Below are 18,027 nucleotides of genomic sequence, written 5' to 3'. Positions count from 1 at the left end.
TTCAAACAGGATCGAAAAAACCCCTGAATGTGTTAATTTATAATGATATCAGAATACCATTTGCGTAATACAGTCTGAAAATCTAATTATGTTTGACCAGGTTGAATAAGCATAGTAATTTTAGACAGGAAACTGGGAAAGACAATCAGGTGCACTCAATACGAAAATTATCGACCAGATTTGAAAATATTCAGTTGTTAAATAAATCAGCGTATATAACCTGCTATGTAGAGTTTGTAGATCAAATATGACACTCCATATCAGTGTATGTACGCTTGTATATTGGGGCATAATTATTAATTAGCCATCTGTTTCATTTCTTTAACTAATAAATTTCTTTTAAACCTATTATATACACAACAATATATTTATATATACTGGTAACGATTTATTATTTAGTCACATGTTCTTAATAACAAATGGTATCAATCACACCAATTCGTGGTGATGTATTCCGAGTTTCGACCTGTTTTGAATTTTCTTTCATTCCAATTTCTGACCTGAATGTAATTAATTCAGTCATTCCATATTCTGGTTTGAAATCAACACCCAATCTCTCCTCAAATCGATCAAAACATTATTGACGTTTTATAACAAAAATAGACCACCGGTATTTAAATATCACAAAAGACTTCACACAAAGCACGCACTTTCAAACCCGCTTTCACCACTTTCAAAATATTTCATATCTTTAACAAAGGGTTTTGTCAAATTTATAAATGCATCATTGCAGGATTGATTTGTAATTGTACATATAACATGAATGACTGTGAATGGTGAATATGTGAATTGCAAATTTTTGTTATGCATATTAATACTAAAAGGAAGGACTTCTGCCAGGGTTCATGACTTTCCATCCACCCGACATAGTTTTTTTTTTTATAGTTTTTTTCATAGTTTTTTTTCATAGTTTTTCCTCCGTGAGGAGGTAATGCAGTGACATACACATTATGAATTTCCAGAAAACATAAAAAATAACAAAAGCGCGTCCGATATGAAAGTAATGGCATCACAATACGATTGGCTCTGAAATGCGGGGCGGCGCATGAACGAAAAAGACGAAAAATATCAAGATATAAGGATGCAAGATAAGAATTGTTCAGAGCACCTTTCTTATAACCTAAAATAATTTTTTCCCCCAAATGATATTTGTTATTAGTCGAAATATCTTCTAATATCTTTTCTTAATCTATGTATGCTATATTGTTAACCATATGTCTTCATTTCTGATAAAAAGAACAATAAACTTCAATGGAGCACTGCGTTTAATATCTATGTGCCTAATGAACATATGAAACTGTAATTGTAATATTTAACAACAGCACAGCATATGTAATGCATAGAAAACTATAAAATGATGTAATGTAAACATTTTATAGTTTAGGCTTTTGGAACATGGCCTCTGTAATTATCTTATTGTAAAACGTTATCCGTCAGGTCTACCTTGATTAAAAAATTTTTTTCAGCCAATAAATATTATTTAGAAGAAAAACCCCTCAAATATATGAGTCTAAAATGAAATATTTACTTTAATTTTAAAAGAACTCGAAAAAGATGATCGTAGTTTTACCACAACCATTGATGACAACAACAAATTGGGTATAGGAAAAACTGTCATTATGATGGCAGATTAATAATCAGTATTATTCAATTCCTTTATGAAAAAACCTCTTTAAACATTTTCTTTGACAGAATAATAATTGAACTAAATACAATTTTCTTTCTTAAAATCATTTTGAATTGCAATTAGAGAAACTCTTGAATAATATTTAAACCGTAAATATCATTTGAAGAAATGCACCATAATAATACCCAAGGTTCATATTGACGTCAAACTAATGCTTAGATTAATCTCGAACCTACATATGTAAATACAAATGTAAAGTACAAAAACTACCTTTTCTTTTAAAAAAAATTCATCAAACATACATCTTGTATTTGGAAAATAAATCTAGATAATAACAATAAAAAATTCAACATCAACTTTAACTACATTCAATGTATTTATTTCCTTATCTTGCAATTCATTTCTAATTGAAAAAAAAAATCAAGGTTTAAAATATATAACTCAATATTGACAAACTGATTTTTTAAATCTAGAATTTATTAAAGCTATACACGCTATAATTTGCGTCAATTTTGAATAAAGGGGAAAATGTATGTGTTTGATTACTAATAAAAGTTACCTTTATGCTGTTAATTATAATGCTCAATTCGATCACGTAACAAATATATCAAATATTAAACAATAAAATATATTTATTTTCCTGCCAGGAAAGTAATGCCTCCTCGTGAATATCAATCTATCACGTGATATCGACAGCTAAATTTAGCCTATCATACCAAAACTGGTGAAGGGTCAACATCTTCATAAATGTGATAGTTCCACAAAGGAAAGGATATTTTCAGTAAAGCATAAATTTGTCCGATATACGAGTACAAACAAAAGAAAAACATACAAGCCTGTGAGTAGATATGAATACTTCCTTTAAAAAATGACGTAGACCTGTGTTTTTCCCCTATGTGCTATTTATAGATCCTATAAGTGTTAATGCAGAAGTAAGGGTATCGTGAATGACAAACGTATTTTACTCATTATACATGTATGTATTTCAAATTAACAACTGTTAAGCATATTAAAAATCAAGGTTGGATATTTAATTAGGCAAACAATAACGACCACCTAGTTCTCCGCGGACATGCGCAATGAGGTCGGTTTGCTCTTCCTTCATCAATATTCATGAAAAGGTATATTTTCCTGGCAGGAAAATAAACAATTAAAAATCTATATCTTTGTAACGAGATGGAATTCACCATTGTAATTTACAGATTAAGGATAACTTTTATAAGTAGACAAACACATGCGTTTTCACTGTCATTCAAAATTGACGTAAATTATAGCGTGTATAGCTTTAATTTAGGTGTAAAAAAACCCTGAAGATTAAAAGTCAATAAAATATTGAGTTTCTGTGTGTGTGTTTTTAAAGTTTGTAACCTGCCCAACTAAGCAAATCTTTACACTGTAATTTGTCAAATTTACGTTGTGATTAGGTGTTTGAATATAAATTATGATATACGTTATTTATTTTCAATCAATTTTAATTAATTTAGCCGCTGATTATGTAATTGGGCATAATTGTCAGCCGGAATAGCTCAGTTGGGAGAGCGTTAGACTGAAGATCTAAAGGCCCCCGGTTCAATCCCGGGTTCCGGCACGGAACAATCCGGCGGCTGACAGTCAACACGTTTTGATTTTGTATGAAAGATAAATTAACAAATTATTTTTCAAATGAATAAGAACTCGATATCTATTTATGACGTTTGTTATTCTTTAGCTAAAAAAGTTGCGCGTTACAAACAAAATAAAGATTTTCACATATACATGGATATTAATGTGATTAAGGAAGGAGTCTTTTCTGGTTTTCGACGTAAATTTAATCAAATGTTCATAAAATCCAGATGAAAGGAAATTAAAATAGTATATTTTTCTTTCTTTTTTAGCTCACCTGAGCTGAAAGCTCAAGTGAGCTATTCTGATCACATTTTGTCCGTCGTCCGTCTGTCCGTCTGTCTGTCCGTCCGTCCGTCTGTAAACTTTTTACATTTTGAACTTCTTCTCTAAAACCGCTTATCCAATTTCAACCAAATTTGGCACAAAGCATCCTTATGGGATGGCGAATATGAATTGCAGAAATAAAAGTACGATCTGTATTCAAAGCGGAGAAAAACTTGAAACTGTAGAAAAAGGGGGGTGCATTTTAAAAAATCTTCTTCTCAAGAACTACCGAGGCAAATTCAACGTAGTTTAGCATAAATTATCCTTATGGGAAGGAAAATATAAATTGCAAAAATTAAGGTCTAATTCAGTTTCAAATCTGAGTTATTACGAAAATAATGATAAAGGAAAGGCGTGTTTCAGCTTCGGTTCGGTTCGGCATCCGGTAAAATGGGTAGGCAAGACTTGGCCTGGTCAAAACAAAAGATTGGCAGTTATTAATCTGCCAATCTCATTAAAATTTCAGGATATTTGATGGACCAGTTATATTTGTATTCGCTGTAAATATTGCCGCAAAATAATGCGTATTTGGAATTGACGATTGCCGATCTACCCCGGCTTTTATTTTGCCACGGCCCGGGTTTGCATACCCATTTTACCAAGACTCGTATTCCATACTTCTAAAACGAGGTTCTTTGTTTAAAGCAGCCATGACATTATACGAAAAAGGGTCGATCTGACTATGATGAATTTGCTTGTTTATGCAACAGTTCGTGTATGAAGGGAAATTTTTGAAACATGCAAAATATATTGGTGCCGATTTTGTGAAGTAAATTGAGGCTAAATATTTCAATGCGTTGACAGATTTCACACATGACGTTGGTGTTAGCTAGGACTGATTTTCGTTTCGTATTCATTATTTATGCTTTGTAATTTAACCTGGGAACTCTCGTATTTCGTGATTTTTACGTATCAATTCAAACAGAGACTTCGGTAGATCAAACAGTTAACTCTTTACCTGCGCAAATTAAGCAAAATCTGATGTATCAAAAAAGTACTGAAATACAATTCATTCTATCGGTAATTCGGCATTATCTTTTGCGTAATGGTAGATTAATGCAATAGGTTTTGTTGAGATCGATGCTCGGCATTTTCTCGAGTTTATTCAGTTTAAATAGAGTTTGATATCGCTGAAGGAAATATGTAGGTATATATACATGTGTATATATGATTCATTTCGAAAAAATAAATTGTGTTCTTTATTTGTTATAGTGCATGCATGTTTCTTGTGTTTAATTGTTTACAATTTCTATTTACTAACCATATTTGAGTGTTAAGCTTCGAATTATAAGCAATTAAGATACAGAGATTTGCTCACAATTCTATGTTTGTACACAGATCTTAAAAACTAAAGATTAAAAAAGTAAAAAATTTGTCAATATTTATTAAGAAAATTTTCAAAGTCTGTTCTTCCAGAAACCAATTTTAACAACTTATTGTATTGTAAACTTAACCTTTTTTCGTCATTATTACTCCTACTGTACATGTGATCCTTGACTGTGTTTGTGTACATTTGTATAAACTGATTTTGAACCTTAAATACCAATGAACTGGTCTTGAGTGAATAAAAGAATTGAAAATCTTAGGCCATTCTTTTTTTCCATTTTAAATGCTGAATAGGAAATACCAAGTTAAAAATCTTAAGCTGAATGTAATAAAGTCATGTCAACAGAATATGACTCAAACCTAGGGAAACTGTGAGCTCTGTATCTTGCTTATAATTCTACGATTGACGCTGAAATTTTGGTTGAACATTAGAAATTCTATATGAATTAGAGTATGTTAAATACTTGTACAAAAAAAAATAAAAGAATGGTATTCTGTATATACCTACTCTCTGGGGTCCCCTCATTATACAATAAATAATGTGAAATCTACATCAATTTTGATAGTTTTTCAGACACGAGTAAATAAAAACGACATCTTTAAAACAGTTTCCATAGTTTTGACACATTTCTGTTATGGGGATAAAATAATTATCGCTATTCCTAAGAAAATATCACAGCGGAAAATTATCCTGGTTTGTACGCGAGGTAAATAATAGTCATTTAATTATAATGGAAAACAAATTAAATTTTTGAATGTTTTAATTTGAGGAATTGAGCACATTGAGGTACAATTTTCTTCTTCACATCTATACATGAAGGATTTTTTAAATAAAATACAATAACTATTATATATTTTTTTTAAATACAATAACAAGTAAGTAGTTGATGAAACAAATGTACCTATATGCTCTCATATATTTTGATCGCTTTACAAAGTGTGTGTGTGTGTGTGTGGGGGGGGGGGGGGCAGAACGAAAATATAGGGAATTGGAAGTTAACAACTTAACAGTGTACCCCTACCAAATGTTTAGTTTTATATCTTGCGTAGGATTTTCTTATTCTGGTAAAAAATAGTATTTCATGAAGGTACAATGTCAAAGATTACGTGTATGCAAAAATAATTGTAAAATTCGAATACTTGACAATATTTATTTTTTGTTATTCTACCGAGGGACCATATGGCACAATATCTTTTGAACGCCAATTGTTGCTCAGGTGAGCGATGTGGCCCCATGGGCCTCTTGTTTATTATTATACAACTTGGCATAGAAAAAGTAACCAATGATTAGAATCTTGCTGCAAATTAATGAGTCTGTTTGAGCTTTTTAAAAACAATAACATTAATGTTGGATTTTTGTGTTTTACTAATGTGAACTAATGATATGATACTTGGGTTCCAGAATATATTTTTAAAATATGATTTGCCTATCAAATTACATTTTATAAGCCTTTTAAAGCGCCCATTCTATACATTGATTTTTGCGGAAAAAATCACTAAAATCTGTTTTTCTCTCTTATCAATTGGTCAAAATATTAGCTTACTCTGTCAATTTTTATCTTTTTGTAAAGTCTTCATAATACACAAAAATCAGAAATATTTTATTAAAGGAAGTATTCCAATTCAAATCAAGTAGTCCTTTAATAAAATATTTCTGCTTTTTGTGTATTATGAAGACTTTATATAAAGATAAAAATTGACAGACAAAAAACAGAAATATTTTATTAAAGGGAGTATTCCAATTCAAATTAAGTAGTATAAGCTGATAGACATTCTGATATTCTATCATTTCTAACAAAATTTTAACAAATTTCTACAAAAATACAAAGAGCTACACTTTTTTTTTATCAACCTTTACGTTGAAGAAAAAGGTAGTGACCTTGACCTGACCTTTATGACAAAAAGATCAAATTTGATTCAACTGATAGTATCATTTGGTAATATGATTCGTGTGACTGTCAACATTTCATGAGTTATAAGAAGTATGTTTGGTCACAAAAAGACTCCTTCTTAAGCAATATATATATACTTTTAGTTTATTTAAGAAATTATTGAATTACCGTTGTTGTTATTCATAACAGGATATTGATTGGTTAGTCATCTAAAATAGTGATCACAGGTTTTAATACTGAGACTATCAAGAATACACAAATGATACACTCAATAGATTTAAATCATCTTCTAAACAATATCATCATCATCATCATCATCATCATCATCATCATCATCATCATCAGCAAAAGCCGAACAAACGACGCAACGCTATGAATTGTTGAAATGATGAAGGATGACACATGCCATATTCATGTGGTGTTCAGATGTAGGGCCAACAGAGTTTACTGAGACCACCATGCTGCCGTGCTGTCGCAACACAAGCCTTCGTGCTATTACAGTTTTGAACACCACAACTTTGCCCAAACGGAACTTTACACAAAAACGCCGTCACGCTTAAACAGCGTGGCACAACACGCCATTGCGCTAACACAAATCTCGCCGTGGAGCTAACGAAACTTCAAATACCTCGACGTGGAGTGTTGTTTTCGCGAGACAGCGAGTTGTTTGACGGAACTCATTTTGATTGATCTATATTTGGCTTTTGCGATGGCTGTATCCTGACCCTATATACTTTGGTCATCCCATCATATTTGTAATGGTCATCCTGTTACGTAATCCTTAATGTTAAAATTGTCATTCTATTGAATTTGGCCCTTACAGGGATACGTTGATATATGTCCAGGTGAGCTTCAAGACCCCTGCACCCACAGTCAGCATGCTTTTAATGAAATTCACATGTCTATATCATTATACAATAATATCTAAGGATAGAAACAAGCTGAAAAACTGATTGCAATTTATTTACCTTGTTTTTAAACCTTAGTGGTAAAACACTTGCTTTATTTGTCTAGCTTTGAGGGGTAATCGTTTTTGGCATTGATTGTGTGAGAGAATATGATTGCACAAAGTATTAATTCTTCAACAAAATTCAAAACGCAAACATGAACGACCACTACATCCTGGGGTTGCCGAAGCAAAAATATTGATCAGGTAAACATTACGAAGGTTATTGGCCGGGTATGAGGTGGTATATTTATCACAGAACAAGGTTTTTTTCTCTGTTTCAAATAATAACTAGTAATATATTCTATATATCTAACGACCGATCCGCTATCTCGAGCGATCGGCATACATTTATTCGGGTATTTTATTTTATTATATTGTTATTATCATTTTAGTATAAATGTGTGTGTTATAGTATGTATTACTATATGATCAAACTATATATAATGTAAATGACATACTGGAATGACCAACTGATTTTTAAGCTACAGGTAAAGCTTATACTGTCGTAAAATTAAGCAATGAAACTACAAAGACTAGAGTAAGTACTCTAGTAGGTTAATAGTTTGTTTTCAATGTTAGATCGACATTTAATTATTAATGATTGCAATGAGACATTAAAAAAACTACTATCCCGCGATGAAGCTCCCCAATGCAAAAATAAAGTCATCTGAAATGTGACTGAATGGAAAGCCAACTGATTGCCACATTACATGACCTTTCAGTTAACTAACTGACACCACTTTGTCATTCTGTCACACTTCATGACCTTTCAGTTGACTAATTGACACCACTATGTCATTCAGTCGCCCTTCATGACCTTGCTGTTGACTAAGTGACACTACTTTGTCATTCAGTCGCCCTTCATGACCTTTCAGTTAACTAGTTGGCATCACTATGTCATTCAGTCGCTCTTCATGACCTTTCAGTTGACTAAGTGACACCGCTATGTTATTCAGTCACACTTCACGACCTTTCAGTTGATTAACTGACACCACAATGACATTCAGTCGCCCTTCATGACCTTTCTGTTGACTACTTGGCACCACTTTGTCATTCAGCCACTCTTCATGACCTTTCAGTTGACTGATTAGAACAACTTTGTCATTCTCTCAACCTTCATGACCTTTCAGTTGACTCATTGGCATCATTTTGTCTTTCAGGTACTCGTCGTGACCTTTCAGTTGACTGTCATTACATTCAGGTACCCTTCATGATATTTCAGTTGTCTTATTGGCATCACTTCGTCATTTAGTCACTCTCCATGACCTTTCAGTTGACTAATTTTCACCACTCTGTTATTCAGTCGCCCATCATAACCTTTCAGTTACTGTAACTGACTAGCACAGCTATGTCTTGTTTTAGACTTTGAATATTCTGGTTATCATATGTTGTAAATTTTGCCACATGGTAAATTCAAAATTTACAACATGGCAGCTTCATTCTGTGTATAGTCTTTCCAACAATCGGAAAAAGATATCCCCCCCCGAGTTCTGACGGGATAATCCAAGAGGTAGTGACCAATACAGTCCCAATATCCCTTTCCAAACAAAGATCCAAAACACAAGTGTCACTCTATTTATGCCTAGATAGATGGTCCATATTCAATGAAATCAATTAAATCGGAAAAATCGCATCTCTTGAGAACACGGTTTTTTATCCGTCGAGTTGTGCCATGAATGTTGACATTAGTTAAGTGGAATTAGGCATTTATTTATTTTACAAAAAATGTCCACAGGACTCTGACATTTTTTCTGCAATGATTCACTAATTTGAATGAAAATTTCACAAACAAAATATCATTCTTTTATTATATAAAAAAGGCTCTCAAAAGATGATAAACAATTCATACATTGCACACATTAAAAAAATGGACACGTCTGATAATGAATACTAGTATTAACATTTCTTGAAGGTCGTTTTAGCCGTGACGCCATTGCATGTTGCTGTCTGAAATAAAAAAAAAAACCTCAGTAAAATAAATAACGTAATAATATGTTTGTGGTCCGTACCAGACATAATTTTGAATGTTGTTTGACCGTAACAGAACAACATAATCCTTACCTGTACGAGATTGTCCCCCTCTATCTCCCTCACTATTGTGTTATCTTTAGATTTGCCATCTACAGCTCGCAGACAAAGCGTCATCTTTCCGTCGGAATATGTCAGTTTAGCCTTAAATAAAATGACAATCAATCAAAGAACTGAAAGTATCGACAGCTTGATTTAATAAAAATATAATCTCTATCATGACAAATGAAAGCAGATAATTTACTGCTATTTCCGCCTGGAAACGTCAGCTTGTTCTGGAATAAATGCTCTCATTCAAATCAATGTCTACATGGACAACAAGTTTTTACAATTTTTGTGTTTTAATTTTCAATCATCGATTTTTTGAAATCATATAAGTATTATCATATAATTTGCAAAGACAAAGAACCCAGAAATATAAAGAGGGCACAGAATCATCAACACTGTACTATATATAAAATTGATTAGTAATCCTTAGCAGGGCGACAGATATCGATTCGGGTACATACGGATACCATTTGTAGAAATCGATATCAATGCATTAAATCTAAGATTAAATCTTTTACAGATGATCGACTCTACATAAATATCATAATAAAATTGCGGCACCTGTATGAGCATATCTGTTTAATAAAGGATGATAACAGTTAAATCGATGTGTAGCGGACTCTGACGTCGTACGATACTGACCTTGTATTTGTGGTCGTCGTCGTTGACGTCGATTTCATCGTCCAGCTTGAACTCGTTAGTGATTTCTTTGATGGGCATCTTCCTGACCACCTTCACGCACCCGCCCCCACGCTGATCAACAGTTTGGGGTTGAACTGGGCAGCGGCCTTGCGTTTGATGACGTTGATTCCTAGAGGACAAATGTAGTACAGCAAAATGAAAAAAAGACATTACCGTAATGCCAGTGGCAGGTATTGGTATATACACAACGAAACTTTCAAAGACAATTATTTTAACTGTACTTAAGAAAGACCAGCTTAAGAGATCCATACATTTACAAAAATCAATAAACACAACTTACAGTTCCAGCTTATTTCCAGAAAAGCACGCATTTTTGTATTCATTTTGCTCTAATAATTTTGGTTTCTAATCAATCCTGACTTATAACACAATTGAAGAAATGTTTATACTTCTATTCGGAAGGACGATGAATGAGTTTGCATCGAAATCTTGTTGTTAATTTAAGTTCAACTTAATTCTCAGCAATTTTCGAAACTTTATTGAAAGTTTTAACATAAAAATATAGTTTGTAATCAAAGAACAATTCAAAATACAGTTGTTTTTTTTTCAAATTGGCATACGTTGTAACATCACTAAAATTACGTTGAAAGGAATAGGTTATAAATGAATCAAACTTACCTAATGCCTCCAGAAATCCCTCCACATTTTCCTTTTTGATGCATTCCCAGTTTCCCTCAAACTTGGACTTGATTTCTTCCATGTTGATTGGTCAGTGAGTCTGATTCCGCTGGCTGGCTTATTCTGAGAGCTGGGAGTCCTCAGCTCTTTTATACAGCCGGGAATCGTTCTACTTAGTCACCTCAGACCAGTTCTACTGAATACAAGTCCCCGGCTTAAAAAATCGACAGTACACACAGGGGAGGTTCAATACGCTTGATTGATTTTAATCCCGTTTTTGGACTTCACAATTCTTTGACCGAGATGCACTTTGGGCAAGTTATATTTACAGAATTCGCCGACGATCACCATGCGAACTTTATGATGAATAAATAATCAAATGGTAAATGTCATGTGTGTGGGCATCTTATGTACCTGTAAATAATTATATCTGAAACAAATGCAAAACGACCCCCTTAACTCTGTAGGTACAGAATGTCACAGCGATGACTGGTCTGCGGTGTGACCATTTGCACCATAGACAGGTTTGCTCCTCAACATTGTCCATTCTTGATGTAGTTTTCTATAATTATTCGACTATAACCTATCCATTATGACGCTGCAAAAGGGACCAACGACGGGCTGTTAGCAGCTGATTACCGGAGTATGTCTAAAGGTGGTTGTTACATCTGCACATAATTTCAAGTAACTTTAATATCTTCATATGCTGTTCCGAAGATAAATACATCGGGTTCGGAATGCCAATTATTTCTTAGTTAGAAAAACGTTGTGTATTCGTTTTGACACATGTTCGATTAAAAGTGAAAACTGATTGAAAGTTTATTGTTCATATCCGGAACAAAGTGGTAGCAGAGCGTGGTTTAATATGGGAGACGAGGAGGAAAAAGCAGAAGCGTCAGGAATGCAGATGATGGGAAATCAGGAGAGTACGGCGGATCCAGAGATAGATATCGACGTTCTGAAACGTGAGAAAACGAAAGCTAAGTCACAATTCACGAGAGCTAAGCATCACTTGTTGAACTTATTAGATTCTGATTTACCTAGTCGTGGGGAATTATGTAAGGCTCGAGAACGCCTGATTGATTTACAAGAACCGCTCATTAATTGCTTGTTGTCGCTTTCCGCGGAGTACAAGAAGGCAAACGACATTACAAAACTATCAAAGACAGAACAAGAAATTGAAATGATTGAAGATAATTTTGAAAATTGTCAAGACAGAGTTCAGGATTATCTAGATGCACGAAGGAGTGATCCGCCGAGTGTTGCGACAGATTCATTACATGGAAGTGAATACTTTGTGAATGAAGAGGAAATTCGGGCCAAGAAAAAAGCAGACTCTATTCGTGAGGAGGTGCGCAAATTTGAAGAAACGAAAAGAGAATTGGAGGAAGAATTTAAGACAAAACATGAACAGTTGAATGAATCTATCAACGCTGGATACAGAGAACTGGAACAAGTTGAAAATGAAGCACAAAGGAATTTTAGTGGAATGAATGATGGTTTTGAAGATGTAGACAATTGTGAAAGAGAGGACTGTGAAAATACTGATGTTAATCAAGACTCACACATTCCCTCATCATCTGAGAAACAGGTTAAAGTGACCCATGATTCTGTGAATGGCCCTACCTTTGGAAGTGATTTGTGGAAACAGATGAAGCGTGTATCGATTCCTGTCTTTTATGGTGACAAAAGGACATACGAGAGTTGGAAAGCTGCCTTCTCAGCATGTATTGATAAAGCTCCAGCGACTCCAGAATACAAACTTTTACAGTTAAGACAGTATCTTTCCGGTGAAGCCTTGAAAGCTGTAGAAAACCTTGGACATTCCGCTATCGCCTATGAAGCAGCCAAAGATCGTCTTGAGCGGAAGTTCGGAGGACAACGACGGCAAGTCATGCGACATCTTGAACAGTTGGATTCCTTTAGACCTATACGTGCAGGAAATTCAAAGGATTTGGAAAAATTCGCAGACATTCTGGACATAGCAGTCATTAACCTAAAGGATGCAGGTAGAACGGATGAACTCAAGAACGGATCACTGTACGTCAAACTTCAAAAGAAAATCCCAGAGTCCCTGCTGTCTACATACCACCGATGGGTGTATGAGAAGAAAAAGACTGAGTCAGTGGAATCTTTGAGGGAATGGATCTTGCAGGAATCCGAATTCCGAACAGTGGCAAACGAGACTGTGTATGGTCTACAGGTTGATTCAAACAATAACTTTGATAGTAAAAAGTGCAGCCGTGACCGAAATCATGTTAATGTTCATCAAAGATCATTTTTCACAAACACTAAGACCTTCAACAAACTATGTCAGATGTGTCAAGGACAACATGGGATATGGTCATGTGAGCAGTTCAAGAAACTTGAAGTGTCCCAGAAATGGAACTTTGTCCGTCAGTCGAAGCTGTGTTTTCGTTGCTTGGGGTCAGGACACTTGGGAAAGACATGTAGAAGGAGCAGACCTTGCGGCATTGACCATTGTACCGAGACACATCACAGACTATTGCACATTGAAAATCGAGCTGTGAACCAAAACACAGATGGATATCAACGTGATCTATCTGCATCAGTGTTGAACCAGAATGCTCCAGAATTTCGACCCTATAGAAATCCACAGAGACCAACTTCTTCTGTAAGAACTGCTGAAAACAGTAATGTTGATACCCAGATATCAGTGAATCAAGACAGAACTTTGACATGTCATGGAGGGGAGCCACAATTTATCGCCCTACGAACCATTCCAGTAATAGTAAGAAATGGATCAAAGACAATGAGAGTAAACGCACTGCTGGATGATGCCAGTACACGGACCTACATTAATGCAGATGTTGCAGCAGAATTGGGTTTACATGGCAAACTACAGAGAATTACCGTAGGAGTTCTTAATGACAAAACTGAGTCATTTGAAACTATGCCAGTAGAATTCCAAATAGAGAGTGATGATGGGAGGACAAAGACTAAAGTGGAAGCCCTAACAGCTGACAAAGTTACCGGTGATATGTGTGTAATCAACTGGAGAAAATATCAACACAAATGGGACCATTTGAGAGGACTTGAATTCCCAGGAGTGGGTAAACATTCTATGGTGGATATTCTGATTGGAATGGACCAGAGTGAACTTCATTATGCTTATCAAGAGATCAGAGGTCGACCAGATGAACCAGTGGCCAGACTTACTCCATTAGGATGGACTTGTGTCGGGAAAATTCCTGGTAGCAATGAGATATGTGTTCAAACTCATTTCAACAGAACTTACTTTATCCAGAATCAGAAAAGTGATAATGAATCGGACAAGATTTTGTGTAAATTCTGGGAGATGGAAAATTTCAGTGAGCCACAGAAGAAACAGTCATTTAGTCTAGAGGAGAGAAGTGTGTATGAAAAAGTGAAAGATTCATTGAAGTTTGTTGATGATCATTATGAAGTAGCTATTCCTTGGAAGGAAGAAAAGCCTGATTTACCATGTAATTACGACATGGCACTACAACGTTTAGAGAACACTGAAAAGCGATTGATGAAGAACCCGGAAGTGAGAGATTCTTACTCAAAGACTATTGAACAGTATCTGGAGAAAGGATACATACGCAAGATTAATCAGGATGAGGAAAAGTCAGGAAAATGGTTTCTTCCACATTTTCCTATCATCCGGCCAGATAAGAGCACAACAAAGACACGTATTGTGTTCGACGCATCAGCAAAGCATTGTGGTGTCTCATTAAATGACATGATTCACTGCGGACCAAAACTTCAAAATGAACTCTTTGATGTGTTACTAAGATTTAGAAGAAATAGTGTGGCAATAGTATGTGACATTGCAGAAATGTACTTAAGGATTAAGGTTCCACAGGATGATAGACCTTATCAACAATTTCTCTGGCGTGACGTTAATACAGAAGAGAAACCAGATGTGTATGAATTTAGCAGTGTTGTATTTGGAATAAATTCGTCGCCATTTCAAGCACAGTTTGTAGCACAGACCCATGCTGAGACTAACAGAGAAACTTACCCTATGGCAGCAGAGACTGTTTTGAAATCCACCTACATGGATGATAGTATGGATTCAGTATCTACCGAGGAAGATGGAGTCAAACTCTACAGGCAGCTATCCGCATTGTGGGAAAAGGCCGGCATGTATGCCAGGAAGTGGCTATCAAACTCAGTGGGTGTACTGCAGCATATCCCACCAGAAGATGTTGTTCCCGAAGTTGACCTGCATGACAACAGCTTACCATCCGTAAAAACCCTTGGTGTGCTATGGAAGGCCAAAGATGACATCTTTACATTCAAAGCAAGTCCACCAAAGGATGATTTTACTTACACAAAGCGGAACTTTCTACGGAAAATCGCAATGCTGTTTGATCCTTTGGGATTCCTAGGACCGTACACAATAAGAGCTAAAGTTTTGTTGCAAGAAATGTGGACTGCAGGTCTTGACTGGGATGATGTGTTGAGCGAAGACCTCATATCAAAAGCTGAGAAGTGGTTTAGAGAATTGACTGAGCTATCGCTTATTGAAGTACCGAGATGTCTACGTCTATCTAATGGTGAGATTATATCGACTTACCTTCATACCTTTGTTGATGCTTCCCAGGACGCGTATGGAGCTGTAGTTTACCAGAGGTGTATCTATGACGATGGAAGTGTATCAGTCAGATTCGTGACTGCAAAATCCAAAGTAGCTCCACTTACCACAGTCAGCATACCTAGACTGGAATTGATGGGTGCAATATTGGGATTAAGGCTAACGCTTTCAGTGACAAGTGCTCTGGAGATGGATGGTGACCAGTGCACGTTTTGGACAGACAGCATGAATGTGCTGTGCTGGATCAAGGCACAAAGTAGAAGTTTTAAGCCCTTTGTAGCAAATCGTATTGGGGAGATACAGTCGGCCTCAAATCCAAAGCAGTGGCATCATGTGCCAACAGAAATCAACCCCGCTGATATGATATCCAGAGGAGTGACGGTTTCACAGTTACAGAAAGACAGTGTCTGGTGGAGTGGGCCTCACTTTCTTACCTTGGATGAATCACAGTGGCCGAATCAGAAAGTTGAAAAACAGGACTCTGACAAGGAAAGAAAGAAGTTAAGCAGAGAAGTTGTCAATGATTCATATTCATTCTTGGCAAGATCAGTGGGCTATAGAGACACAGAGTGTTGTTTGAACCCAGAATCCTATTCCAGCTGGATACGGCTTGTAAGAATTCAAGCTTGGATAAATCGTTTTGTAAATAACTGCAGAATGAGCATCAAGGATAGATGTAAAGGTGAATTGAATGCTGAAGAAGTTGAAGGGGCGGAAACTCAAATCATTAGAACAGCCCAGAAATGTGAGTTTCATTGTGAATACAGATTGTTGAAACAGAACAAACCTCTTCACCAGAGCAGCAAGTTATTGAGTCTGAACCCTGTAATTGATGAAGACGGACTCCTGCGGTGTGATGGACGTTTGAAATATGCAGAATATTTACCATATGATGTTCGATACCCTGTCATTCTCCCTAGAAACAATCGTGTCACTACACTTATTATCAAGTATCACCACGAAAAAGGAAAACATGTGACAGGAACAAATCACACACTATCTATGATCTCATCACGGTTTTGGATAATATCCGCACGAGAGGAAATACGGAAGTGGGAACGACAATGCAATAAATGTTGCCGCAACAAAGCCAGACCAGCAGAACAACTGATGGGTCCCCTTCCATCAATTCGTACAAAGCAGCCATTACACGCATTTTCTCGAACAGCGGTTGATTATGGAGGACCTTTCATTACGAAGCAGGGACGCGGAAAACGGCGAGATAAGAGATATCTATGTCTCTTCACGTGCGTGATGTCAAGAGCAGTGCATCTAGAAGTTGCCTTCGGACTTGATACAGATTCGTTCCTCAACGCATTTTACCGGATGGTTAGCCGAAGAGGTCTACCTACAGAAGTTATATCGGACAATGGAACAAATTTTGTTGGTGGCAACAACGAGCTAACGGAACTAGTTGGATTATTGGACCACACAAAGATTCAACAATCTACAGCAAACCTTGGAGTCAAGTGGCACTTTAATCCGCCTCTTGCACCTCATTTTGGAGGTGTCCATGAAATCATGATTAAAGCAGCGAAGAGAGCTATCTATGCAGTGATCGGGTCAGCAGATGTTACAGATGAAGAGCTGATGACAGCATTTGCAGGAGCAGAAGCTTTGATCAACTCAAGACCCCTGACTTACCAATCGGCAAACCCAAACGATGATGTTCCGTTGACTCCTAACCACTTCCTGCACGGGCAGGTGGGGGGATTATTCGCACCGGAAACTGTGGACACAACTGAATTCAACCCACGGAAACGTTGGAGAAGAATCCAGGAGCTTGTGAGACACTTCTGGCATCGATGGATGCGCGAATGGTTGCCAGGACTGAATGTACGCAAGAAGTGGAATCGAACTCGCAAAGACATTAGTGAAGGTGACATTGTTCTCATAATTGAACCTAATTTACCTAGAGGACATTGGCAGCTAGGTCGCATTCTAGAAATTCATACAGGCAAAGATGGACATGTGCGCGTTGCCAGAGTGAAAGTCGGCCAGAAATCGATGACCCGTCCAATAACTAAGCTGTGTCCATTGGAGTTCAGTGACTAAACTTAATTGTCTCAAACATTGCTGTCACAAATGGCGTTTAAATATATGCATCACTTTTTAATGTTTAAAATGAAAAAGTCTTAATATTTTGTATTTTAATTACAAAATCAGGTAATTTTGTTGATGTGCAAGCAATCAAGGAGGGGAGAATGTTCCGAAGATAAATACATCGGGTTCGGAATGCCAATTATTTCTTAGTTAGAAAAACGTTGTGTATTCGTTTTGACACATGTTCGATTAAAAGTGAAAACTGATTGAAAGTTTATTG

General features: G+C 35.9%; 1 protein-coding gene, 1 non-coding gene and 1 pseudogene across 2 annotated transcripts; 2 read left to right on the top strand and 1 right to left on the bottom strand.

Moving 5' to 3' along the window:
- Window positions 1-3,142: 3,142 nt before the first annotated feature.
- On the top strand, window positions 3,143-3,215 carry Trnaf-gaa (transfer RNA phenylalanine (anticodon GAA)). The gene has a single exon. It is a non-coding gene; the product is annotated as a tRNA-Phe (tRNA).
- A 6,297-nt stretch (window positions 3,216-9,512) lies between these two features.
- Window positions 9,513-11,500, bottom strand: LOC128190293 (fatty acid-binding protein, intestinal-like; annotated as a pseudogene).
- Window positions 11,501-11,984: 484 nt separating this feature from the next.
- On the top strand, window positions 11,985-17,759 carry LOC128190567 (uncharacterized). Its single transcript, XM_052862658.1, has one exon. The coding sequence runs from the start codon at window positions 11,985-11,987 to the stop codon at window positions 17,757-17,759; it is 5,775 nt and encodes a 1,924-aa protein (XP_052718618.1).
- The last annotated feature ends 268 nt before the right edge of the window (window positions 17,760-18,027 follow it).

The sequence above is a fragment of the Crassostrea angulata genome, chromosome 6 (assembly GCF_025612915.1).
Source record: "Crassostrea angulata isolate pt1a10 chromosome 6, ASM2561291v2, whole genome shotgun sequence".
NCBI classification, from domain to species: Eukaryota; Metazoa; Mollusca; class Bivalvia; order Ostreida; family Ostreidae; genus Magallana; species Magallana angulata.
The sequence above is the reverse complement of the archived record's forward strand: the minus strand, read 5'-3'. Positions and strand labels throughout refer to the sequence as shown.

What these genes read in the sequence shown, in the direction of transcription:
- LOC128190567 (XM_052862658.1), top strand. Translation starts at nt 11,985, where the DNA reads ATGGGAGACGAGGAGGAAAAAGCAGAAGCGTCAGGAATGCAGATGATG.